Source organism: Euleptes europaea, chromosome 10 (genome assembly GCF_029931775.1).
Source record: "Euleptes europaea isolate rEulEur1 chromosome 10, rEulEur1.hap1, whole genome shotgun sequence".
Classification (NCBI taxonomy): domain Eukaryota; kingdom Metazoa; phylum Chordata; class Lepidosauria; order Squamata; family Sphaerodactylidae; genus Euleptes; species Euleptes europaea.
Window position 1 is genome coordinate 11,121,562 of NC_079321.1, and position 26,179 is coordinate 11,147,740.

Sequence of the window (26,179 nt, forward strand, 5' to 3'; positions counted from 1 at the left end):
ATTTTCTGGTAGGGTATGAGCTTCTGGTAGGGTATGAGTATCTGAAGAAGTGAGCTGTGGCTCACAAAAGCTCATACCCTACCAGAAAATATTTTTGTTAGTCTTTAAGGTGCTACTGGACTCTTGCCCTTTTCTACTACTGCAGACAGACTAACACGGCTACCCACTGTGAATTAGCTTATGGCTGCATCATCATAAATAAATATTGCATGCAAAGTCCACCAGGCAATACTGGTTGTTATAGCAGTTCTTCCACAGGTTGTCACAGGTCTTCTTTTGACATGGTTCCCTTGAGGCTCTTATGCCTGGCAGCATGGCTTTCTCTTTCTTCTACCTTTGTGGTATGTTCATCTTCTGGGCGTTTTCTGATTTGATTTGAGGCTGAGATTTTACTCTAACTATGTGGGTTTCTAAAAGCATCCTATTGCTATTGTAGATCAGGAAGACGGAGGAAGACAGCAATGAAGGTACACCAGTTAAAAGACTATATGATTTTTTTTAAGACACGCTTTTCTGGGTGGGAAATGTACAAGCTGAAATAATTGTTTGGAAAGAGGTCACCATATCTTGATATTCACATCCTTGTCTATCCATTTAGCTGCATACACCTTAGACCAAGGACAGCCAAGGCGTGGAATCCTGGAAATCAATGCAGGTGAGTAAATTTACTGGGAGGGAATAATATATTTTGTTAGAGATGTGGCCCATTGAAGACTCTAGGTGGGTAATAACTTTTTTCTCTAATCACTAGCTCATTCTACTAAGTCCCTTATTTATGGGGTTGCCAGTCTCCGGGTAGGGTGTGGACAGTTTTCTAGGAATCAGAACTGCTTACCAGACTACAGAGATCAGTTCCCCTGGACAAAATGGCAGCTTAGGAGGGTGGTCTCTATGGTGTCACATCCCTGCTGAGCTCAATTCCCTCACCAAACGCCAGCCTCCTCATGCACTGCCCCCAAAACTCCAGGAATTTCCCACTCTGGAACTGGCAATCCTACTTATTTATCCCACATTGCCCAATAACACAGTACAGTCTTGCAGGCCTCTTGTGAAGGGATAGATAACGTTAGTCTATTGTAGCAATACAAAAGGTTCAGCGGCACCTTCAAGATTAACAACGTTTATTTCAATACAACCTTTCGAGTCAGCGCTCACTTTGTCAGGTATGTCTAGAAATCAAGCTGAGAACTTTTCTTATGGGTAGGGTTGCCAGTCTCCAGATGGCGGCTTGAGATATCCTGGGATTCCAACTGATCTCCAGACGACAGATATCAATTCATCTAGGGAAAATAGCCGCTTTGGAAGGTGGACTGTATGGTGTTATACCTCACTGAAGTCCCTCCTGTCCCCAAACTCAGGCACCACGCCCCAAATATTCAGGCAATCCGGAGCTGGCAACCCTACTTATGGGGGAGTTAAGACAGAGGCTTATTTCCATCAGGAGCTTTTTCAAGCGTAGATTCACAATGTGGGGAAAGGGAGATAGAGAGGTGTTATTATACCTTGCTTAGGGCAACAAAATCCCTTGAATTGGTCCAGATCTTCCTCCCCACCTACCATGAGATAGTGTGAAAAACTTTCTAGGTACTTTGTGTAAAATAATCATTATTGCTTCATACAACAAGATTTTATATTTTCTGAGCTCCATCTGAAAGTGGAAATGACATGTGGGAATGTTAACCCACATTTCCCAGTACCACAGCCCTAATCCATATGGGGCACCCATAGCTTTTTTTTAACTACTGTTGCCAACTCTGGTTTGGGAAATTTGGGGGCTGAGCCTATAGAGAGCAAAGTTTTGGGAGGAGGGGGTGATCTCAGTCATCTGGAGGTCAGTTGTAATTCTGGGAGGATGCCAGGCCCCACTTGGAGATTGGCAACTCCAGACAACCCGCATCTTGTATAGTTTGACACTTACAAATTAATTGAAAACCAATTATCAGATCCAATACTGTTGTTTTTTACTCAGATGTCCCAACTCAGAGCATATAGAGGAAATATGGAGAATAAAAGTAACTGATCCTGGATAACAATGAATTGCTCTTGACCATTTTAAATTATCTCCTTTTAGCTACTCAAAGGAAGTTCTTTGAAGGTGACATTATCTTGCCGGTATGTTTGATTTATCTAATTCTTGGAGGAGATTTTAGAGAAAGAACTGTTTAAAGCTGACGTATCCTTAATTTTCTTGACAGCCAGAGAAAAATGCACTGAGGAACACCTCCTACAGGTGGGAACTTCCAGTTCCTTACATAATGGGTAGCACCTTGGGTAAGAAGATCCTTTGTGTTCTGGCACTCCTATCGGTGTATTTTTTAATACAAACAACACTTCCCTCCTCTGGTCCACCCAGTGGATTAGATACCACAAACCTACAGTATTCTAGTGGAACAGATCTGTGGGATCCATATTCCCACTGATTCTGAAAGATCTCCCACCCACCCCTGCTGCCATTGCCCACTGCTGCCCATTGTCCACTGCTGCTTAGCTGGGCAGTGGTAGAAAAATGGCCAGCGAAATGGGGGGCACAACTGGCACCCAGTATGATGACAGAACTTCTGGCATGATCTGGAAGTAAAGTCATCACGTTGTGTGATGATCTAGCATTTGCCCAAATCTCTATGGTTAAACCATAGAGTTTTGGGTGAATGCTAGAGCAACGCCCCCTGGTGCAATACCATCACTTCTGGATCACACTGGAAGTGATGTCATGTACCTGGTCCTCCAATTGCCCCCCCATCTGTAAGTCCTCACTTTCCCCATCTTCTGCTGATTCCTAGGCACACCTAGATCCAGCCCATAATCCATTAGATTTATAATTGTAACCTATCAATTTAAAATGGGCAAACTCTAGCAATCATACAAAGGAAGGGTTTTTTTAAAAAACCTATTCTCTCTCCCCCCCCCCTATATATCTATATCTAGATATCTCTGTTTTGCAGCTGTCATTACAGATGATGTCCAAAGTTCAAAGTCAGCCAGAAAAAATACTTGGTGAAAGCAAATCTAACATAGTTTTTCATTAGGGAATGAGATTAGATTTGGTGATAAAGTTTATGATATGTAGCAAAAGATATCTTGCAGTGACAGCCTAAAGCAATCCAGCTGCATTATAACAGTGCATTCCTAAGGAGAGTTACTCCAGTCTAAGCCCATTGAAATGAATGGGTTTAGACTGGAAACTCTCCTTAGGAATGCACTGTAAGGCTGTTAATGGCAGGGTCCTTTGAACAACAACCCTCTCCTCTTTTGCCTTCTCCCTCACTCCAAATAACTATTCAAGCATATCATAGTGATAAACCACAAGAAAGGATTAAATGTTCATCGCCTTGCAGTTTTCAGTTAGGTACGTCTGGGCTATAGGTGGTCCATTTATCCTGGATTATGGCAAGCAGTGGATGCCTAACCAGTAAGGCCATATTATGTAGTTACGCCCTGAGTTACTGCCTCATGTTAACCAGCAAGCTTCATGGCTGAGCTGGGATTTCAGCCCAGTTGTCCCCAGCCCAAGTCTAAACCACTCAAAAGGCATCCCTGTGCCGAGCTCTCCTTTCCCATAATGCTCTCATCATGTCATCATCATGCCACAACTTTCTCTGACCTGCTTCACACGTTGCCTGAAACTGATAACAAGATGCCTCCATGTCACGTGACGGTACTCATTGTTGAACGTTGCAGGGAAGGAGGAGGGGAGAATCCTCCGCGGGGATGCCATTTTGTGTGGCAACCCTGAGGAGGGTGTAACATCTCTCTCATGCTCACTTCTTTGCATCACACCAGCTTGCAGGGAGGCGCGCTATGCTATGAAAGAAGTAGACGTCCCGCTTCTTTATTTTACACAGCAGTCATACATTGCTACAAAAATGGTGTGAAATTTGTGAATTGTCAACGAAAATTCACACATTCTTGGAACCACCAAAGAAAATTTTCCTAAATTTGGATTACAGTGTTTCCCAAAATAATTCCAGCACTAAACTCTTGCCCAGAATGCATTTCTTGAATAACCGTTGAGTTATTTACTCGAGCAATTCACTGTTCTTGGCAATAAAGTATGTTTTCTTTTTTCATTCACTGGGCAGTCATTTTAAGCTCTGTTCAACTCATAGCCCTCATTCATGTATTTCTCCTTTCTTTCAGATCTGAATACTAAAGGTGTCATCCTGCAGGCATTTGAAATGTTCCGACTGAAGTCTTGCATCGACTTCAAACCTTATGAAGGAGAAAAGTCGTATCTCCAGTTTGAAAAGCTGGATGGGTAAATTGACCAGAAAGGCTCTGCCACTGTACATGAGTTTACCGAGGCTCCTTTCATACGGACTCTTTAAACCCACTTTGTCTTCTCAAGGCAAACAGATAAAAGGTAAAGCACAACACACAAAAAACAACAACAACTCCCTGTATCAAAATAAGTTTTAGAAAACTCGAATTAAGTCTTCTTTAACTGTGGGAGGACAGTGTTTTATCCTTCAGGTGTGAGAAACCATTTAAAAAAATCTGTTTGCCTTCAGAAGACAGTTCTCGTTAAAGATCCCATGCGAAAGGGACTCAAGTGATTTTATTTGATATGTACAAGTTTAGAAAGTGTACAGTTATGCCCATGAAAATGTTTTACGTTTTCTCCTCACTGCTTTATTGCCCTACTGTAGATGTCTCTTGCCTTGAAAACCCCTCTAAGGGTTGCCATAAGTCAGACGTGACTTGATGACCAAAAAAAGGGCCTGATCAGATCTTTTCGGGGGAGCAGCCCCTGGTCTTGCCAGTTGCTCGCAGGCGGCTGGCTGCAAAGCCTTCGCGATCCTCTCCCTCTCTTCCCCACCCCACCCCCAGAGGATGGAAGATTGGGGGCGGGGGGGCAAGCAACGTCCGGAAATGGCAAGTAACTTTGTAGCGCTTTGGAATTGTTGGAGAGGTTTTCGTGGCCGGGGAAAGAAGAGCGAGAGTCGAAGAAAGGGTCAGATCTTCACCATCTGAGAATGCAAGACGGGGAAAATATGCTTTGCCTTTCATTGAAAGAGCTGCAGGAGGAAGGCGCTAGCCTAGGCCTGAAGGTCATTCAGTCTTGCTTGCTAGGCATGCAGGAGGTCCCAGGTTCAATCCCCGGCAGCTCCAGTTAAAGGAACCAGGCGAGTAGGTGATGTGAAGGACCGCTGCCTGAGACCCTGGAGAGCTGCTGCCGTTTGGAATAGACAATACTGACTTGGATGGACCAAGAGTCTGATTCAGTGTAAGGCAGCTTCATGTGTGTTCATGTGTTATTGGGGAGGGGCTGTGGCTCAGAGGTAGAGCATCTGCTTGGCATGCAGAAGGTCCCAGGTTCAGTCCCCTGCATCTCCAGTTAAAGGGACTAGGCAGATAGGTGATGTGAAAGACCTCTGCCTGAGACCCTGGAGAGCTGCTGCTGGTCTGAGTAGACAATACTGACTTAGATGGACCAAGGGTCTGATTCAGTATAAGGCAGCTTCCTGTGTGTGACAACCTCCAGGTGGGGCCTGGAGTTCTTCCAGAATTACTAGGGTAGCCAGGTCCCTCTTTGCCACCGGTGGAAGGTTTTTGGAGGCAGAGCCTGAGGAGGGCGGGGTTTGGAGAGGGGAGGGACTTCAATGCCATAGAGTCCAATGGTCAAAGCGGCCATTTTCTCCAGGTGAACTGATCTATATCGACTGGAGATCAGTTGTAATACCGGGAGATCTCCTGTCACCACCTGGAAGTTGAAGGAAAATAACAAGCACTGATGGCTACTGGAAACATCAATAAGACTTTTTATAATTCAGTCATAAAAATCAAACCTTATACAGTGAAACAGAAGCAAACAAAGTCCCGTGGTGAAAATAATTTTCGCCAGGTGAGGTCTCCCGGTTGCCAAGTTCCAGGAACTTGGCAACCGGGAGACCTCACCTGGCGAAAATTATTTTCACCACGGGACTTTGTTTGCTTCTGTTTCACTGTATAAGGTTTGATTTTTATGACTGAATTATAAAAAGTCTTATTGATGTTTCCAGTAGCCATCAGTGCTTGTTATTTTCCTTCAACTCTGTTATTATAGCACGAGGGACGATTTTTGAATTGTATAACCACCTGGAAGTTGGCAACCCTAATGCAGAAGATCCCAGTTTCAATCCATGGAATCTCCAGTTAAATGGATCAGGGTAGGTGATGTGAAAGGCCTCTGCTGAGACTCCGGAGAGCGGCTGCCAGGCAGACTACTGACCATTGCAGACCACTCGTCTGGCTCAGTAGCCCTGCACAGATGACCTGACTGTACCTTGGTTGACCAAGCAGGAATGGTTGCCAGCCAAGCAGGAATGGTCGCGAGAGGCTTACTGTATTGGGGGAGTCCTTGCAGGTAAAGTTGTGACATCGTCAACAATGCGGTGATATCACTTGCAGCATTATCAGGAAGGGATATCATCATATCACTGTCAACACTCTAGCATTCTCTCAAAACTCTACGGTTTAACCATTGGGCAAATGCTAGATCATCTCTTGATGCAATGACGCTACTTCCAGGTTAAGCAACTTAATGGCATCAGGATAAAGCCAATCACCCCCCATTTTTCCCCACACTATCCAGCAGAGTAACAATGGGAAGGGTCGTCAGGGGTGTCTCCTGCTCCTGGCAAGAGAGCCAGCATGGTGTAGTGGTTAAGAGCAGTGGTTTGGAGCGGTGGAGAACTGGGCTTGATTCCCCACTCCTCCACATGAGCAGTGGTTTGGATCTGGAGAACTGGGCTTGATTCCCCACTCCTCCACATGAGCGGCGGACGCTAATCTGGTGAACTGGATTTGTTTCCCCACTCTTCCACATGAAGCCAGCAGAGGCTCTACTACTGAGCCATGGCCTCTCTCCAATGGAAAGGTCTATAAATATTCTAAACAATGTCTATCCGTCACCTTACAGTTTCTGTTACTTTAAATCAGTGTTCAATAATTGTTCTACATTGGTAAATACTGGGTCATAATTTGACATATGGCAGTCAGTTTTGGTTGGGAACAAGCTCTGCAATTTGCTTCATATAATCATTAACCCAACTTAACCTTGACTGGTATCATCCTGCTTGCCAGGCAGGTCGTCTCTCATCAAGCTGTTTAGGATTCTCTGCTCTGCTGCTTGTCTTTCCCCAACACAGTGAGACAGGCAAGCTGTTATCCCCCATCACAGGGCTAAGTGAGAAGGTGTTTTATTTTCCAATACCAAAATGATTTACTGGAGATCAGAAAAGAGGACCTTCCAGCTATACCATAAAAATAACCTTTTTCCCCCTCTGAGGGAAGTATATTTGAGGGATGAGATGATTGATTAAGCTAGAATTTAGGTGCATGTACATTATATATATTCTTCAACACAACATCACCAGAGAGGGGTTTTGTTTTAGTGTGCTAAGGAAGCCAAGCTCATTTTTAAAAATTTTATTTAGAAGATTTCTCTGCCACCTCTCCAGAGAATCTGCTCCAGGCAGCTTACAAAGTGAACCATAATAAAAACATAAAGCACCATAAAGGGCATTAACAATTAATAAACTATTGCAAACCCAGCATTAAAAACCCCAGCCAGAGCATTAAAAAACACCAAAAAGTTAACAACATAAAACGTGTCTCATAAACCAATTTGCAGGCTGGAAGCAGATACTAAAAAGGCTGTTAAAAGATCAAACTCCTTAATTGAAAGTCTGGGCAAAAAGAAATGTTTCAGCCTGTGGCCTAGAAGAGAGTAGGGTAGGTACTAGGCAGACGAATCCAAAGATGAAGGGCATTCCATAGACAAGGTGCCACCACTGAAAAAGTCCTGACTCTGGCCACCACCACCTCACCTCTGCAGGCAGGGGCACAGAGAGTAGAACTTCAGAGGTAGATCTTAACTGGCAGAGTGGACAGTATGAGATGAAATGGTCCTTCAGGTACGCTGACCCCAAGCTGTTTAGGGTCTTCGATCTAAGAGCTGTGCACGTGGACAAATGGACAGCCAATGTTGATCTTTCAGCACGGGGTTATATGAACCCTGGCTGACTAACTTGGCTTCCACATTTTGGGGCCAACTGAATTCTCTAGGCAATTTTCAAAAGCCGCCTCATGTACAACCCATTACAGTAACCTAACCTGGATGTGATCACAGCATGAATCACCGTGGGAAGGCCGTGATTTTTGAGGAATGATTGGGGGAAAGAAAAACCATTTCCATCTTTGTTGTGATCTGGCACTTCTAAATTGATGCTCAGCACCTACTGGGGAGTCTTCTAAACAAGTGGTTTTAAACAACTGTATCCATGTCCAACAGATGTTGGTCTTATGTAGGCGATTTTAAGACTGGCCAGAATGTTTCGATTGGAGAACGTTGTGAATATAAAGATACTGTGGAGCATGAAGTACTACACGCGCTGGGGTTTTATCACGAGCAGTCACGGAGTGACCGAGATGATTATGTTAATATTGCATGGAATGAAGTTATAGAAGGTAAGTGAAATTTTCAAGAGGATGGAAAGATTACCAAGTCTGGTGGTTAGACTGGTCTGGGCCATCTTGGGGCTCTCCCCTGGGCCTCATCTCAGGAAGGCAGGGGGCTCAGCTACATGCCAGATCCTTCTCCTCCTACGTGGCCTTCTCCACTCTTTTCTCTCAGCACCAGGAGCTGGCAGAGAGTCCTCCTCAACCAGCACGGGTTTAAATACTCTCCAATCTCTCCAAATCCCAACACCTTGTCCTTTTGCCCACAAGTTGTTTGGGTCTTGCAGAAATTCCACATTTTGCCTTGCCCCTGTTGCCCTGGTGACTGACCCAATGCGTAGGTTGGGTTTGAGGCGAATCGTGGGGTTCAGGTGAACCTGGGAACCTGGCCATGATTGCCTCTCTGGAGCTTCTGCCTTGGACTATCTTCTGCTCCCTGTTCTCATCATCATCCCAGCCTCTTGTGCCCCTCCCAAAGTGGGCATTGGTGCCAACTATCAGTTGCCCAGAAGCCTTTGCAGGGCCACCCAAAGCAGAGACCTCTGGACCTGAGAAGGTCCAAAGCCTTTCAGATCTTTGGGGACCATTTTGTACTTGAATGGTTTCGACTGGATACCCAAGATTGGATCTAACTTTTCAGAAATCTGCCCCTCAAAGATTTTCCAAGGTTGGCAACTCTAACCATCAGAAAGGATACTCCTTACCTTTCATAATGCAGCATTTCTGTCTCCTGACAAGACAGACGAGGAAGCAGATGGTGGTGGAAATTGCCGTCGAGTCATGACTGACATATGGCTACCCCAAAGAGTTTTTCAAGGGATGAGACTTTCAGAGGTAGCTTGCCATTGCCTGCCTCTGCATAGCAACCCTGAACTGCCTGGGTGGTCTCCCATCCAAGTACTAACCAGGGCCACCCATCTCTACTTAGCTTCTGAGATCTGAGGAGATTGGGCTAGCCTTGGCCACCAGGTCAGGGTAGGAAGCAAATAGTTGCATTTTGGACCCACTGTGGATTCAGGGCCAGCCCTGTGTTGGCATCACCTAAAAGTATATTTCCAGGATGGACTAGTAAAGGAAGGCTTTACTTTATCATAGATAGGATGGCACAATAGCTACGGCAATGCGATACAGTGTTGCAACACACAACTGAAAGGTGCTAACAATGTGTAATCCTAAGAACACTTTCCTGGAAGTAAGCTTCATTGAATAGACCTGAGTAGGATTCTGAATAGATGCCCTTAGGGTGGGACTGTAAAAGTCTTCGAAGATGGTATTATTATATTCAGTCGTTCCTAATATAATAATCATAATTTGCTTCCAGGTCAGACGCATAACTTCAACAAATACGACGACAAGTTCATTACTGACCTGAACACTCCCTATGACTATGAATCGGTCATGCATTATGGACCTTACTCGTTCAATAAAAACAGCAGCATCCCCACAATTAGAGCAAAAATCCCAGCATTCAATGATATTATTGGGCAAAGCCAGGATATGAGCAGGATTGACCTCCAAAGACTGAATCAAATGTACAGTTGTGGTAAGCTGACATTTCGTGCATGTAAATGGTTGATCTTCCAGTAGAAAGGGGGAAAATAAATTTTTGCACTTTTGGTGGCAATGAGTGGAAACTAGACATATAATTCTTCAGCAATGCAGTATATTATTCTCTCTATTGTATCATCTTACATTGGTCTAATTGCACTGTACTGAGACAAGAGAATAGGAGATTGTAGGGTGTTATTGGAGTTGGAAAGTCAAGATCGGGGTGTCAAATATATGGCCTGGGGGCCGGCTTCGGCTCCTTGAGAGCTCTTATCCAGCCGGCTGAGGCAGTTACCTCCCACCAGTCCTGATCTGGGCTGGCGAGGCATGGCCCGGCCCAACCAAGTGACGTTTATGTCATATCCAGCCCTCATAACAAATGAGTTCGATGCCCCTGGTCTAGATCCAAAGCAAAAGGCGAAGGCTAAGCAAAAGAATCTGAATCTGGCACGCAAGAGGCTGATATGACTTGTCAACACGTAACCTGTTTTATTTTTCTTTTATGGGGAAATGGTTAAGTCAGACTGTCAGGGAGGCTTCAAGTTTAAACTTGGCAGGTGAAAAGGCAACAGGAATAATTATATAACTATATACAATATAGTATTATATACAATACATAGTTTGTCACAAGTGTGCAGCTGTTTTGCTCAACCGACAGGTGTTTGTAACTGTTGGGAGAGATCACTTGGCTGTCACTCCTTAGATAAACAGACAAGCCTATTTGTCACAGAATTTCTGAAGTCTTTGGAGGCAGGAACATATACACAAGTTCCAATTTTCCTTCTTTGATAGGGATCATCCCTTTTCCATGGAGCCATTTCCCTCAGGGAAGGACTACCATTTTAACTTCCTTTTCTTAGGATCCTCCTTGATCCTACATTCCTCTCCTTCTCCCACTCTAGCTGCCAATGTCTAACTGCCATTCCAACTGCCAGTCTCTCAGGCCAATAATATAATTCTTTTTTTAAAAAAACTCCTTGTCAATGAGGGTTCTCAAACTAGTATAAGGCACCTGCAGTTAGCTGTCTGTCACAACAGGTAAAAGAGTTTCCATAGAACTATCTAAAAGAATTGGGAGTGGAGAATAAGCTCATATGTCTCCAGGTTGTCACCAAATTTTAGAGAAGGCAAAGTTCAAGGCGAATTTGAAAATTCCTTTTTGAGCAAGTCGTCTGGGGAACTTTGATGGAAACTGTTTAGGTTAAGACTAGCAACATTTCTTGGGTTCATGCACATTGCAGATCTCCACCAGGGGATTTGTTGTCAGATAAAATATTTGTGCATATCCTACAGCTTCAAGCCTTACTCTCCTTGACCAATGTTCCTTTGAGGCCATTAATATTTGTGGGATGGTACAGAGTGGAAATGATGATGCTGACTGGCAGCACACCCTGACGACACCTGAGGATAAGGACCACACCTTGGTGGGCCGCTGCACAGGTAATGCTTTACTGTACATTTTTATCACAGCAGATGAAGAGGAAAATTATATCTGGGAAATCTTGTAGAGGTAATGTACACAATCCTGCCAAAATCGAGCACTTGTAGCTCTCATAGATTCAGGATATTAATGGGAAAGTTTTTATGGGAGAGGTTAAACTCATGGGTTAATCTCTGCCATTGCAACATATAGGACCAAAGTACTTATCTTTGGTGCATTATGTCTAAAGTTTCTGAGAAGATTGTTGTGCCACAGTCATTAAACATCTTGATTGCACTATCTGGCAGAAGTGTGCTTCACTGGAATAAAACATACAAACTAAAAGTCAGAAATTGTCCTCCGATCTCTCTTACTGCACTCACAAAGTCAGATGCCCTAAGTAGAAGAAGAGTTGTTTTTATACCCCACTTTTCTCTACCATAAGGAGTCTCAAAGTGGCTTACAATTGCCTTCCCCTCCCCACAGCAGGCACCTTGTGAGGTAGGTGGGGCTGAGAGAGTTCTGAGAGAACTGCGACTAGCCCAAGGTCACCCAGCAGGCTTCATGTGGAGGAGTGGGGAAACCAACCCAGTTCTCCAGATTAGAGTCTGCCACTCATGTGGAGGAGCAGGGAATGAAACCTCATCCTCCAGAGTCAGCCTATAGATTTTTGTAATCTGCTCCGCTTATTAATGGACTTCTGTTGGCATCTCTAATGTTAGTCAGCCTTGCAATTGTGGATTTTTATGGATACAGTAGAGTAGATTTGAGAATCCACATGAGCAGATGATAGGCAGCCCTTCACCTGCTTCGTTGTGGTTCACTAAAACAAGCATGGCGACATTTGAGCAGTTGCTACATAAGAGTATATATTTATTGTTGTCTGGCTGGTGCCATATCAATAAACATTTACACACTGGAGCAGTTGCTACAGAACAAAATGTTTTCATGACAGTTTGTAGTGTGAAGCCCCGGGTGCCTAAGAGGCAGCTACAACGGGATAATGTGTCAGGCTGCTATCTCGGTTTCGTTATTGCCTCCGTCTCTGTACTGTATTGTCTGCCCCCCAAGGTCGCATGCCTAAGCCTGGGAAAACTCAGCTCCTGGGAAACTGTATTCCTGCATGTAATCTCCCGCCTTTCCTGCCTTATAATATCTCCCAGCTAGTGAGCCTTTCATAGCTGTCATTTTATCCGTTTGCACTGTATGCCTATTTGATCAGTAAAAACCACCTGTTTGGACTCTATATGACTTTGTGGTGATTTCTGGTTCTGTGGGCCAAGGGCTGACATTATGACAGCTAACTCATCTTCACCGTTCTCCTAGCCAGGCTGGAGCCCAGGGGGGTTCGCCTGCCACTTGGATGGGAGCTGTGCAGCTCTCCAGGTGATCTACTACCCTGGAGCCCTTCTCAGAGGACCCTACTCTGTTACAGGACTTAATCGCTGAACTTTTCCGGACGAACCGAGAGGTTTGCCGCTTGAGGGGACTGGTGCACGCGCAGTGGCAATCTCTTACAGGACGTCTCTGGATGTTAACATCGGAGGACACTGATGCTCGTTTAGATCTTCAGGACTTGGATCAATTACTGGACGATGCCCGATTGGCGACTGAGGATTTACAAATATTAACTGGACTTTTGGATACTCTTATTTCTCGACAAACTCTTTCTACCATGGCGGGAGCCCCGCCGGAGGGTTTTTCCCTGATCCCGGATGCGGCCAGCTGCCAGGCTGAGGCCAAGCGAGTCGCTGTTAGCACCGCTCTTCTCCTTGTGGAATGTACAAAGGACACCCCGGTAGCCACCTTGACTCAAGTTTTGACCCCGACGTTTGGAGCCGAGGCATCCGCCCTAGCGGTTCGAGTACAACCTCTGCTGGGCGGGGAAGCTGACCCTATACTCTTGCTCCTCGAGACAGAACTTTTGCCGCGCATTACAGCAGAGGCTGCCCTAAGACTTGAGAACGCCAAAGTTCTTGCGGATCAGCAAGCCGCCGAAGCGGCTAGGGTCGCAAGAGAGAGAGAGGCGGCGGAAGCAGCCAGGGCGGCAGCAGCACGAAATCAGGCGAACGTGGACACGCGCCCCAAGGACTATGTACTGGGACTATCAGGTCTAACTTTTTCCCCGGCGTTTGCCCCGTCGCGTGCGACCCAACGCGCACGCCGTTTGGCTGACCGACGTCGAGACTCAGATGAGTCTGAAGACGAGGATTTATATGGGGATAGCTCTCAATGGGCCACGAGCTTCCGAACCAGTAAGCCTCATCTTACTGGTGGCCCAAGTGAGGAGGTTCATCTTTTACGAGCCCAGAATCGGGAGCTCTCCGACCGTGTTGATCGACTCCAAGAAGTAATGGAACTTATGCTTCACGAGAACAGGCAATTACAACAAACCCTGATAGCTCAGAGACAGCCCGTTCCGATACCGGGTCAAGGGGTACCCGTACAACCACCCGCTAATGTGCCTGCTCCACCCTTACCTCCTGGAGCTCCTGTTGCTCCTCCGCTCGGACCACCTGTGCAGCCACCGGCTAATGTGCCCGCTCCACCCTTGCCTCCTGGAGCTCCTGTTGCTCCTCCGCCCGGACCACCCGTGCAACCGGGTCAGCCCGCGCCCGGCCCTTGGAAGCAACTCAAATTGAGGACTACGTATGACGGATCTCTTGAGACTTTGCCTTGTTTCTTGCATCAAGTGGACAGTTATATGCGAGAACAAGGTCAACTTTTCCCCACGGAAGATAGCCGGGTGCGGTACGTAGCTTCCCTCCTGACAGGCAAAGCGGCTGACTGGATGGTTCTCCAGTTTGACACCCGCTCTCGTGCGATTCGTTCCCTCAACAACTTCATGACTGCCCTGAGAAGGAGGTTTGAGGACCCCTTCCTGGGAGAAAGAGCCAAAACGGAACTCTTACAATTAAAACAAGGCTCTGCTACAGTTCGAGAATTTGCCGATGAATTTCAGCGACTGGCAAGTAAAATTGTAGGTTGGCCCGAGACCACCCTAATTCATCATTTCAGGGAAGCCTTGCATCCTGACATTCTGAACTGGTCTTACATGCGGGGCGATCCCGATACCCTCGAAGGCTGGATCCTATTAGCCGAGGAAGTGGAAAGCCGCCGCCGTTTTATTTCTCTCGTCCGTCAAAAGCACAAGGAGAAGGGCACCCCAAAGCCTCAACCCAAGGCACCACTGCTCGTCCCACGAAATCCCCCACGTCCGCTCCAGGAACGTGAAGCCCGATTTCAGAGGGGTGCCTGTCTTACATGCGGAGAAATGGGCCACTTTGCAACCGTTTGTCCACGCCGCCAGGAATTATTTCGTCCCAGCACGACAACCCGCGCCCGAGGTCGTCCACCACGCAGAGGCACCGCGGCCACCCGCAGCGCAGCTCCGGGAAGACCCACACCCTCTGCACTCCATGCCGGGGACCCAGCCTCCCTGCCTGCTTCCAACGACCCCGCCGGGTCTCGGATTACAAGTGCCCCATTGGGGGACAGCTTTCCCTCTTCGGATGAGGAAAACCCTTGGATTTCTCCAGCCTTAAACCTGGAATCTCCCCTCGACTTGTCAAAAAACGGCTCCGGTCTGTGGTGAATGGAGCATCTCCACAGACCTCTCAGGATCTTCCTATCAAACCGAATGCTCCTACCAAAATCAAAGAAGTGGACTCCACCGTCTACGTAGATGCAGTTTTACAACAGCTTAACGGAGGTCCTCAAGTCCCCGTCAAAGCACTAATTGACTCCGGTTGCTGTCGCACTCTCATAAGCGAAGCCACGTTTGCTGCACTCAGAGCCGACTCGGAGGCTTTACCCGCCCCCGTCCAATTTGCTCAAATGGACGGGAGCCAATTCCAGGGGGGTCCAGTTGATCATCGCACCATAGGGGTGGCAATGGGAATTGGTTCCCACTGGGAACAAATAGACTTCACTATAGCCCCTATCCGATTTCAAGTGGTCTTGGGGATTAACTGGATTAAGGGACATAGTCCCAGTATTGATTGGGACACAAACACTATCTCTTTCGCTAGTCCCACCTGCGACCAGCATCGGCAAAACTTTGCTCTGCCATTTCCGCCCGTTCCAGCATTAACATCTACTGCCCCAGTACCACCGGCTCTACCCACTGTGTACCGGGACTTTGAAGATGTCTTCGACCTTAAGGAATGTGATGCCTTACCCCCCCACCGGGCCTCAGACTGTGCGATTGAAGTAGTAAAGGACTGCACATTAACCAAAAGTAAGATTTACCCTATGAGCGCTTCCGAGCGCACTGTCCTCCGGGACTTTTTGGACAAAAACCTCGCCAGAGGGTTCATTCGCCCTTCGAATGCCCCAAACTCGGCCCCCGCGTTTTTCGTCCGGAAAAAAGAGGGCGACCTTCGCCTGTGCATTGACTTCAGAAAGCTCAATGCGGTTACCCAGACCAACGCCTATCCTATCCCATTAATATCGGATATTTTGGGACAATTACAGGAAGGCCGTGTGTTCTCTAAATTAGACTTGGTGGAAGCCTACTACCGAGTCCGTATCCGCGAAGGAGATGAGCACCTCACTGCCTTCTCTAGCTGTTTCGGAATGTATGAATTCCTTGTGATGCCGTTCGGATTAAAAGGGGCCCCGGGGGTCTTCATGCAACTCATCAATGAAATCCTACATGACCTTCTCTATCGTGGGGTGGTGGTCTACTTAGATGACATTCTCATTTATTCAAAAACTATGGACGAGCATGTGACTCTGGTCAGGGAAGTTCTACAACGCCTGCGTAACCATCAACTGTTCGCTAAACTAGCTAAGTGTGAATTTCACCAAAGCCAACTCACGTTTTTGGGATACATCATCTCCCACCAAGGTCTTCGCATGGACCCCGCCAAAGTCCAAGCCGTCCTCGATTGGACTCCCCCCACCAACCGCAAGCAAGTACAGCAATTTCTGGGATTTGCAAACTTCTATCGGGGATTCATCCCTAACTTCGCCCAAGTGGCTCTACCCATTACGGACCTGCTGAAAACTAAGGGGAAAGTAAGCTCGGCTGCCTTGCCCTCCGCAAAAATCCTATGGACTGAGCAATGCCAAGCCGCCTTTCTGGCCCTCAAACGCCTTTTCACTTCGGAGCCGGTGCTACGGCACCCAGACCCAAATCAAATGTTCATTGTGCAAGTCGATGCTTCCGATGTAGCCATGGGAGGGGCTCTCCTCCAACAAGGACCGGACGGTCTTCTTCACCCTTGCGCTTACTTTTCAAAAAAAATTGCGCACGCTCAATTAAACTGGCCCATCTGGGAGAAAGAGGCCTCTGCAGTTCATCATGCACTGACTTTATGGCGGCAATTCTTGGAAGGGTCTAAAGTACCCTTTGAAGTTTGGACCGATCACAAAAATCTAGCTGCCCTCACGGGGTCCCATAAGCTGTCGGCGAAACAACAACGGTGGGCGGAGTTCTTTGCTCAGTTCCGTTTCACCCTGAAGCACGTCCCTGGGAAGCAGAACGTTCTCGCGGATGCCCTCTCCCGTTTACCACAATATCCGGTAAAACTCGAAAGACCCACCAACTCTCTGTTCACCCCTATGCAACGTGGGGCCCTACCTATGCTGGCTGTGCAAACCCGATCCCAGCATCAACACACCTTCCCTAACTCGCAAGCTCCGCCAGCCCAACCGGCTGCCCAGCCGCCACCGCAACAGACCGGAGTTCCCGCCCCTCCTACCCCTCCGACCGCTCAGCCGCCTGCAGTCTGCGCGCCGCCGCACGTAAGCACTAACCCTATAACTGTTTCTCAGATCTCCAGGACCGACGGGGGGGCTCCCTCCAAAATCCCCATCTCCGAATCCTTTTTAACTGTCCTTCGGGACCAGTGCCTTTTAGAACGTTCCGCTCATACCCTACCTCCTGGCGTTTTGGAACAAGGGGGGTCCTGGTACAAAGACTCAAAATTGTATGTACCCAAAGCTCTCCGGAAGGACGTTTTACATTTAGCTCATGGAGCCAAAACAGCTGGGCACTTTGGGTTTCTGAAAACCCTTCACTTATTGCGCAGACAATTCTGGTGGGGGGGAATGCGTTCCGACATTGACTCCTTCATCCGCAGCTGTCCCGTTTGTGCCGCTGCGAAACGATCGCAGGGCAAACCCCCGGGACTGCTACAACCTCTTGAAACGCCCAGCAGACCTTGGGAAGTAATTGCTATAGACTTCATGACTGATCTCCCTCTCAGTGGGGGTAAAACTGTGTTGTGGGTTGTTACTGATTTGTTTTCTAAGCAGATACATTTGATTCCATGTGCAGGGATCCCTTCTGCGCAAAAACTGGCCCGCCTCTTCGTGACGCATATATTTCGTTTACATTCGTTTCCGCGTAAAATAATTTGTGACCGCGGAAGTGGTTTCGTTTCTAAGTTTTGGAAAGCTTTCCTCAAGTTGGTGGGGGTGGAACAGGGATTGTCTAGCGCATACCATCCTCAAACTGATGGTCAAACTGAACGTGTCAATGCTGTACTTGAATGTTATTTGCGTTGTTATGTTAACTACCACCAGGATAACTGGGTAGAACTGTTACCTTTAGCAGAATATGCCTACAATAATGCCATGCATCAATCCACAGGTTTTAGCCCGTTTTTTGCTGTGTATGGACAAGATTTCAGTCCCATCGTTCCTACAGATGATATAGAGGGGGAGGGGAACCCCGACATTGCCTCCTGGGCACACGCCCTCCGTACCACTTGGCCCTGGCTCGTTAGCAACCTCGACCGGGCCAAACGTAAATACAAAGAGCAAGCTGACAAACATCGCTCCCCCGGGGGTGATCTGCAAGTGGGTACTTTGGTTTACCTTTCCACCAAAAACCTCCGTTCCACCCAACCGTGCCATAAACTCAGCGCCAAATTCATTGGCCCTTTCCCCATTACTCGGGTCATAAACCCTGTCACAGTGGAACTGGCTCTCCCCAAATCCTTGAGGCGTGTGCATCCTGTTTTTCACATAAGCCTCCTCAAACCCCATGTTGCTTCTCCACGGTGGCATCCGGACCCACCGCCTGCGCAACCCATCATGGTGGGGGGGGAAGAACACTTCGAAGTCTCCAAGATCCTTGACTCCCGTATTCACCATGGCACTCTCCAATACCTAATTCGCTGGAAACATTTCCCCCCTGCCTATGACGAATGGGTGCGCGCACAGGATGTCTCCGCCCCCGACCTCGTCGACGCCTTTCACATTGCTTACCCGGACAGGCCAGCCCCCTTGCGAACTGGGAGGGGGCCTTGAGGGGAGCAGAATGTCAGGCTGCTATCTCGGTTTCGTTATTGCCTCCGTCTCTGTACTGTATTGTCTGCCCCCCAAGGTCGCATGCCTAAGCCTGGGAAAACTCAGCTCCTGGGAAACTGTATTCCTGCATGTAATCTCCCGCCTTTCCTGCCTTATAATATCTCCCAGCTAGTGAGCCTTTCATAGCTGTCATTTTATCCGTTTGCACTGTATGCCTATTTGATCAGTAAAAACCACCTGTTTGGACTCTATATGACTTTGTGGTGATTTCTGGTTCTGTGGGCCAAGGGCTGACATAATGCCCCTACCTCACCCTCTCTCTCTCTCTTTCTCTGTCCCCCCCCCAAACAAACTGAATGCTGCTGTGGAAAGACTGTGGCTTGCCAGCCCTGTGATGCACATGGCCCACAAGCAAAGATAGCTGCATCTGCGCCCCAATGCAGAATTATGTGGCATTAAGTTTAATGGAACATGCAACATGTTGCAAGATCTTAGCCCTGTGTGGTGGCTTTATACATATTACTTGCAGATTAGCTTCATTGTCATTGTTTAACTGCACTCCGTATTGATCATTTGTCACTTAAAAGGATAGCTTTGGCTTCTCTTATTTGTGCCACGTTGGAAAAGCATAGGCAATGCAATTTCGTGTCATAGTGTGCTTGTTTAGCACAGCTGACTCTTACATTGTTGCCTAACATTAGTAAAAGATTGAGACCGTTAATCAACCTTCCTGTGTTTGCTTTGTAGGCAGGGGATATTTCATGCACCTGAATACGACGGTAGGAAGTTCAGGAGAATCGGCTGTTTTGGAGTCCCGCATCCTCTACCCAAAAAGAACAGTGAAGTGCCTACAGTTTTTTTACAAGTTTGATGGAAGTCAGCAAGATAAACTCATCATCTGGATTAAAAAAGATGACGGAACTGGAAATATTAGGAAAATGGTGAAGCTGCAAACATTTTACGGTGAGCGTTACAACTTGGCACCCTCATCACTGGAACGCTGGATGTCTAACAGTGCATTCCTGAGAGGAATTCCTGTGCCAGTCATAGGAGGCAGCGCGGCTGCACTGTCTCCAAAGGAGGTTTCAGTCCCGCCGAAACCTCCTCGCACCATTAAAAGTCTGTGCAACCCTTCATAGGGTTGCACGGGAGTTACGCCAACAAGCATAGCATTTGTGCAAATGGGAGAGTCATATGTAATGCTAAGTCGGCAACTTAGCAATACATATGTAAACAACATTCCATTGTTATAAAACCTCTGAGCTAAATCAGAAATATTCATATTTTCCCCAGTGGCACAATTCTGGATGACCAAAGGCAGAAATGTCAAGTTGACCTCCTGGCAGTACTATTCCTGTTAAGGGGGAAAGTTCACTTCTCCACAACTGTATCCAGCTGTTGTTTATTCATACAAGGATGTTGTTACAGAACCAATATGTGTTATAAGGTTCATGAGCGTATTGACGCTTCTAACTACTTTGGTTCATGCATAGCATTCTGGGTATGGCTAGGCCTCAATGTCATAATTCCCCTTCATCTTTGGAAATTACAAATGTTGTATGGCCATATTGGTCCCACACAAAATCCAGAAACAAGAACAAAACTCATGTCATGCATTTTACTGGACCAACCAAATTAGAACAAAAATCTGGGCACACTTTCGAGCTCACCGGAGCTCTTTGTCATGCTTAACGTTACAAAATAGCTTAACTAATCCTGACTGAATTCACTGGAATATATTCCCAGATAAGTGTGCACAGGATTGCAACCATTGCCTCTGGCAGTCTCTCAAAAGTGAGCAAGTGTGGTGTAGTGGTTAAGAGCGGCAGATTCTAATCTGGAGATCCAAGTTTGATTCTCCACTCTTCCACATGAGCGGCAGACTCTAATCTTGTGCACTGGGTTGATTTCCCCACTCCTACACATGAAGCCAGCTGGGTGACCTTGGGCTAGTCACAGTTCTCTCTCAGCCCCACCTACCTCACAAGGTGTCTGTTGTGGGGAGAGGAAGGGAAGGACATTGTAAGCCAGTTTGGTTCTCCTTAAAAAGGTAGAGAAAATTGGCATATAAAAACAAATCTTCAATGGGCTGCTCTGGTGAAGCCGAATAAGAAGAGTTGGTTTTTATATGCCGACTTTCTCTACCACTTAAGGGAGAATCAAACTGGCTTACAATCACCTTCCCTTCCCCATAACAGACAACCTTTGAGGTAGGTGGGGCTAAGAGAGAGCTCTAACAGAGCTGTAACTTGCCCATGGTCACTCAGCTGGCTTCGTGTGTAAAGGTAAAGGTCCCCTGTGCAAGCACCAGGTCAATCCTGACCCATGGGGTGACGTCACATCCCGACGTTTACTAGGCAGACTTTGTTTACGGGGTGGTTTGCGAGTGGGGAAACCAACTCAGTTCATGAGATTAGCCTCCGCCACTCATGTGGAGGAGCGGGGAATAAAACCCAGTTCTCCAGATCAGAGTCCACCACTCCAAACCACCGCTCTTAACCACTACACCACGCTGGCCATCAAGTGCCACTGAAAGACCATCAAGCTCCACTGAAGCTATTCATGATATTTTTTTGAAACCACAAGGTTTTCCCTCTCTTTTCACAGCTGATGGAGAGCGGCACTGGAAGCTAGCAACCATTCCCTTCAGCAGCCAGGCCAAATTCCGCTACGCCTTTCACGGCATCAGAGAAGACCCCTCCAACTCTACTGGTGGCATTAACATTGACGACGTCAGTCTGACCGAGACACAGTGCCCCACAGGGGTTTGGCAGATCACCGACTTTGCTTCCCTTTTAAACAGCACCTCCCAAGGAGACTATATTTCAAGCCCGCTGTTCCACAGCTCAGAAGGTTACTGCTTTGTGCTGAGGCTCTATCCCCACGGTTTGGTCAACTCAAGCGGAAACTACTTGGGAATCCGTTTTGCTCTGTGCAGCAGCCAGAATGACGGCGCTCTGGAGTGGCCAGCAGGGAACAGGCAAGTGACGTTCACCATCGTGGATCAAGATCCGGACATCACCCAAAGGATGTCGTCGAGCAGGGTCTTCACTACAGATCCGAACCAACTGATCGGTAAGTTGAAGGATTGTGAGCATAGAAAATACATTTGGATTTGGCGGGGGGGGGGCTTATGGTCGTGACGATGCCTCATGGGCAGTTCTGCCCTTACCTTGTGTGCCCCTAAGGTTGCCAACTCCAGGTTGGGAAATTCCTGGAGATTTGGGGTGGGGGCAAGCCTGGGGAAGGAGCTCAGAAGGGATGTGATGACAGAGGCCTTTTATGCAGGGACGTTTCCTCACAGTCACCCCCGCGACTGCTTTAGGGCTTCCTTTTGATTATGCATGTCTTTTCCTTCTGTCAGAGGCCGCCTCGCATTCCCCACGCGTTTTGCCCATGTTTTCCAGATGCTGTTTTAGCCAGAATCTGGAAAATGTGGGCAAAAGGCGCAGGGAGAGCGAGGCGACCTCTGACAGGTGGAAAAGGCACGCATAATCAAAAGGAAGCCCCGAAGCAGTCGGCAGGGATGATCATGGGGAAACATCCCAGCATAAAAGGCCATATATTCCACCCTCCAAAGCTGCCATTTTATCCAGAAGAATTTATCTCTGTAGTCTGGAGATCAGATGCGCCACCTGAATGTTGGCAACCTCTAGTGCCCCCTTTGTTATTTACATGTTAGTCAACCAAGATCAAAGGAAATTAAAGGTTCTGTCCCTGGTATCTTTGCCAGCGTTACTGCATTGTGTTCAGTGACTTTTATGATACGCCAGCTTTGATCTTAGATGGTTGTTGCTTCCAAGATTCTAGGGTGATAAATGCTGTTACAGGCCCCTCTCCCCCCGTCAGAAAAGTTTAGCTGCCTGGGTAAAACTTTGCTTACTTTTCACACTTCAGAAGCAATACTACTCAAAAGTATTCAACGCATTTTCTATTATCTTATTTTGTTCTGTGTTCAATAAAGATTCCTTCATCGTTTTGGTTCAGTTGAAAGAACTGGGTTTAAGCTCAAGTAATAAAATGAATATCGACAGAATTAAAATGGCTAAACCCCAGATTTTTGGGGCCTAACCGGTCTGTGGTTTGGACTGTGTATCACTTACAGTTGCAATAGATTCTTTTTGTCCTCTTACTGATAATGACAGAAAGTAGAGATTGTTAAAACTAACTTGCCAATTCAGACAATGCTTTAGTTAGCCCAGTTGCCTGCAACCTTTCCAGTCCCAGGACCACCATTAACCGCCAGGTGGCAGCATGGGACCCACAGAGGTAAAAGCACTTGACATCACAGTCACATGATGAAGAACCAATCATGACCTCTCCTGAATCAAGGCCAGGACTGTAGGCTGCAGACCAAAGGTCAAACTAGACGAGATACTGTCCTTGGGTTCGTTCTAGGGATGTGATTCCCTTTTGTGGTGCTGGGGGGAGCCATTTAAGAGTGCTGGGGGGGGCTGATTCTGGCCAGGACCACCATAGCACAAGAGGAGGAGGGGCCTTTTCCCCATGTCATTTTTCCAACCCAAAATGGCGCCGGGGCTATGTCGACAAATACAGTATGCCCCTGGTGGTCTTTTGGGTCAGAAAAATGGCACCGCAAGAAGGCAGGACACCCTTCTTCCCCGGCGCTGTGGTTGTCCTGGCCACAATCGGGCCCTTGTAGCACTCTTAGTTGGCTTTCCCTGGCACTACAAAAATGGAGGCACGTTAGGGTTGCCTGGCTCCAGGTGGTGGCTGGAGCTCTCCCGCTATTACAACTGATCTCCAGGTGACAGAGATCAGTTCCCCCGGAGAATAGGGCTGCTTTGGCAATTGGACTCTATGGCATTGAAGTCCCTCCCCTCCCCAGACCCCACCCTCCTCAGGCTTCACCGCCTAATTCTCCAGGTATTTCCCAACCCAGAGCTGGCAACCCTCTGTTCATGTGTGTGTATATATGGACTGGATATTGCCCTTCCAAAATCTATGCAGCATTAATTGAATCTTAAATCCTCATGCAAGCACTGATAGTTACTTAACCCCCAGAGCACTCGATTCATGTGTTAATCTATTTCAACTTCTTTTTTTGTATAACAGATGACAAAAAATTTTGGGATAAGCCTTCTATTACAGGGTCTTTCGACCCTTCCTATAATTGCCACGTAGGCCCATATTATGGCTGGAACAGCATCCTGCATCGCAGAGAACTGCTACGGAGGAATTTCCTTAAAGATGATGCTTTGATCATCTTTGCGACCTTCGAAGGTAGAGTGTCACGGTCTTGACTATCCTCTCTAGAAAACACAGTGCTAAGGCTGTCAAGGAAGACCTAGAACCATAGGCTGTTTTACCCAACATGATGTAATGGTTAAGAGTGGTAGACTCTAATCTGGAGAACTGGGTTTGATTCCCCAATCCTCCGTATGAGCGGTGGACTCTAATCTGGTGAACCAAGTTGGTTTCCCCACTCCTCACATGAAGTCAGCTGGGTGACCTTGGGCTAGTCACAGTTCTCTCTGTACTCTCTCAGCCCCACCTACCTCATAAGGTGTCTGTTGTGGAGAGAGGAAGGAGATTGTAAACCTGTTTGATTCTCCTTAAGTGGTAGAGAAAGTCGGCATATAAAAACCAGCTGTTCTTCTTCTTCTTCTTCTTCTTCTTCTACTACTACTACTACTACTACTACTACTACTAATCTGAAGAACCGGGTTCAGTTCTCCTCTCCTCCACACAAAGCCTGCTGGGTGACCTTGGGCCAGTCACAGTTCTCTCAGAACTCTCTCAGCCCCACCTACCTGTCTGTTGGGGGAGGGGAAGGGAAGGGAAGGTGATTGTAAGCCGGTATGATACTTCCTTAAGTGGGAGAGAAAGTCGGCATATAAAAACCAACTCTTCTTCTACTACTCTGAAATCCTGCTTCCCTTTCCTAATTGCGTGTGAGTTGGCTGATGGTGGTTACTCAGTGGTAAGAAAAAGGCACTTTGCACATGCTTATAGGCATGCGTGTCTTTCTTGCTGCTGTGCGTCTACTATGGCTAAAGCCTGTCACTCACAACCGATTCTGAGGCTGACCCTCTATGTGCCTGCCGTTGCAATCCTGTGCAGATTTAGGTCTTTTATGCATGGCTGTTTCCCTCCCCATCACCCCTCTGATGACTTTGGGTCTTTGTGTTGATTATGCATGCCGTTTCCAACCGTCAGAGGTCGCCTCGCTCTCCCCCTGCATTCCCCCGCATTTTCAGGGACCTGCTTTATCTCGAATTTGAAAATGTGGGCAAAACGCGGGGGAACGCAGGGGGAGAGCAGGGCAACCTCTGACATTCGGAAACAGCATGCATAATCAAAACAAAGACCCAAAGTCATCAGAGGGGTGACCGAGAGGGAAACGGCTATGCATAAAAGGCCTTAGTCCACTCTAATCCCACTGAAATTACGTAAAGCATGAGTCCACATGGTGCGCTGGAGTAAATCTGGACAATATTTTGACATCCATTCTAGGCAAACTGTGTTATGGGGTGGTGGATGCAATCTAGCATGTATGCAATAACTGGGGGCTTTGGAAAGGGGCGTACATTCCCATCTGCATCCACAGATATATCTGAAGCCTGGATGAGCATAGTAGGGCAGATATCAATCCACATTCAGAAGATCCACATGTCCATCTGTGGCCGGTGTGGAAGGCTGCTTCTCTGTCCAGGTTGCTTCTTCAAGGGCTGGGGTGAGGATCTGTGGATCTGCTGACTGTGACTGGTGATCTGGGCAGTCCACTTCTGAAGGTGGGGTGGACCCACAGTGGCTGGGGGCGGGGCAGCCATGCTGCCTCCTCAGAGGCTTCCCATCCACCACTAGGGTTGCCAACCTCCAGGTACCAGCTGGAGATCTCCTGCTATTACAGCTGATCTCCAGCCGACAGAGATCAGTTCCCCTGAAGTAAATGGCCGCTTTGGCCATTGGACTCTGTGGCACTGAAGCCCCTCCCCAAACCCTGCCCTCCTCAGGCTTCGCCCCCAAAACCTCCCACGGGTGGTGATGAGGGACCTGGCAACCCTCGCCACCGTGGAGGGGGAGAAAAGCATTTTAAAAAAATAAAGAAAAAAAGGGGGAAATGCTGTGATAAGGCGGCCCCTACGCCAGCGCAGGGGTTACGCTGGCTCCTAAGGAGCTTTGCCCCCCAGGAATGGGCTCTTAATTTTATTTAGGCATGGAACAGGCAGCATGTACTCCCGGTTGATGACAATAAGAATGATGACATGCTATTTCCTTTTCTTTTTCTTATATTTCTAGTTGTTGAAGATCCAGGGAGTGTTTTATAGCTTGACTTCATAAGCAAGTTCCCACCTCTACGGCTCCTTGAAGGCTTTGAAGTCGCTTTCTAGCACAACTTCGTTCATGGATTCCTGCTTCTTCATCTTGTGTCTTTTCTTGAAAAGGAAAAAAAAATCAAAATTCTTAGATTTAGGTGCTGCTTTTCAAAGACACATTCACTCCACAGTTCTACCAACTATTCCTTATGCTATGGTTGTCTGCAGC

The 26,179-nt window shown here is 47.3% G+C and overlaps 1 protein-coding gene across 1 annotated transcript; it reads left to right on the forward strand.

Moving 5' to 3' along the window:
* Window positions 1–313: 313 nt before the first annotated feature.
* Window positions 314–25,962, forward strand: LOC130483930 (meprin A subunit alpha-like). The gene is made up of 12 exons (XM_056856840.1): window positions 314–341; window positions 599–655; window positions 2,072–2,112; window positions 2,196–2,271; window positions 4,138–4,255; window positions 8,273–8,448; window positions 9,761–9,982; window positions 11,281–11,427; window positions 19,418–19,633; window positions 21,278–21,745; window positions 23,747–23,914; window positions 25,934–25,962. The coding sequence occupies exons 1-12, from the start codon at window positions 314–316 to the stop codon at window positions 25,960–25,962; spliced, it is 1,746 nt and encodes a 581-aa protein (XP_056712818.1).
* The last annotated feature ends 217 nt before the right edge of the window (window positions 25,963–26,179 follow it).

Coding starts and splice junctions, on each gene's coding strand:
- LOC130483930 (XM_056856840.1), top strand. CDS start 314: ATGGCTTTCTCTTTCTTCTACCTTTGTG. Junction 342..598: donor CTCTTTCTTCTACCTTTGTG/GTATGTTCATCT, acceptor CTATCCATTTAG/CTGCATACACCTTAGACCAA. Junction 8,449..9,760: donor ATGGAATGAAGTTATAGAAG/GTAAGTGAAATT, acceptor ATTTGCTTCCAG/GTCAGACGCATAACTTCAAC.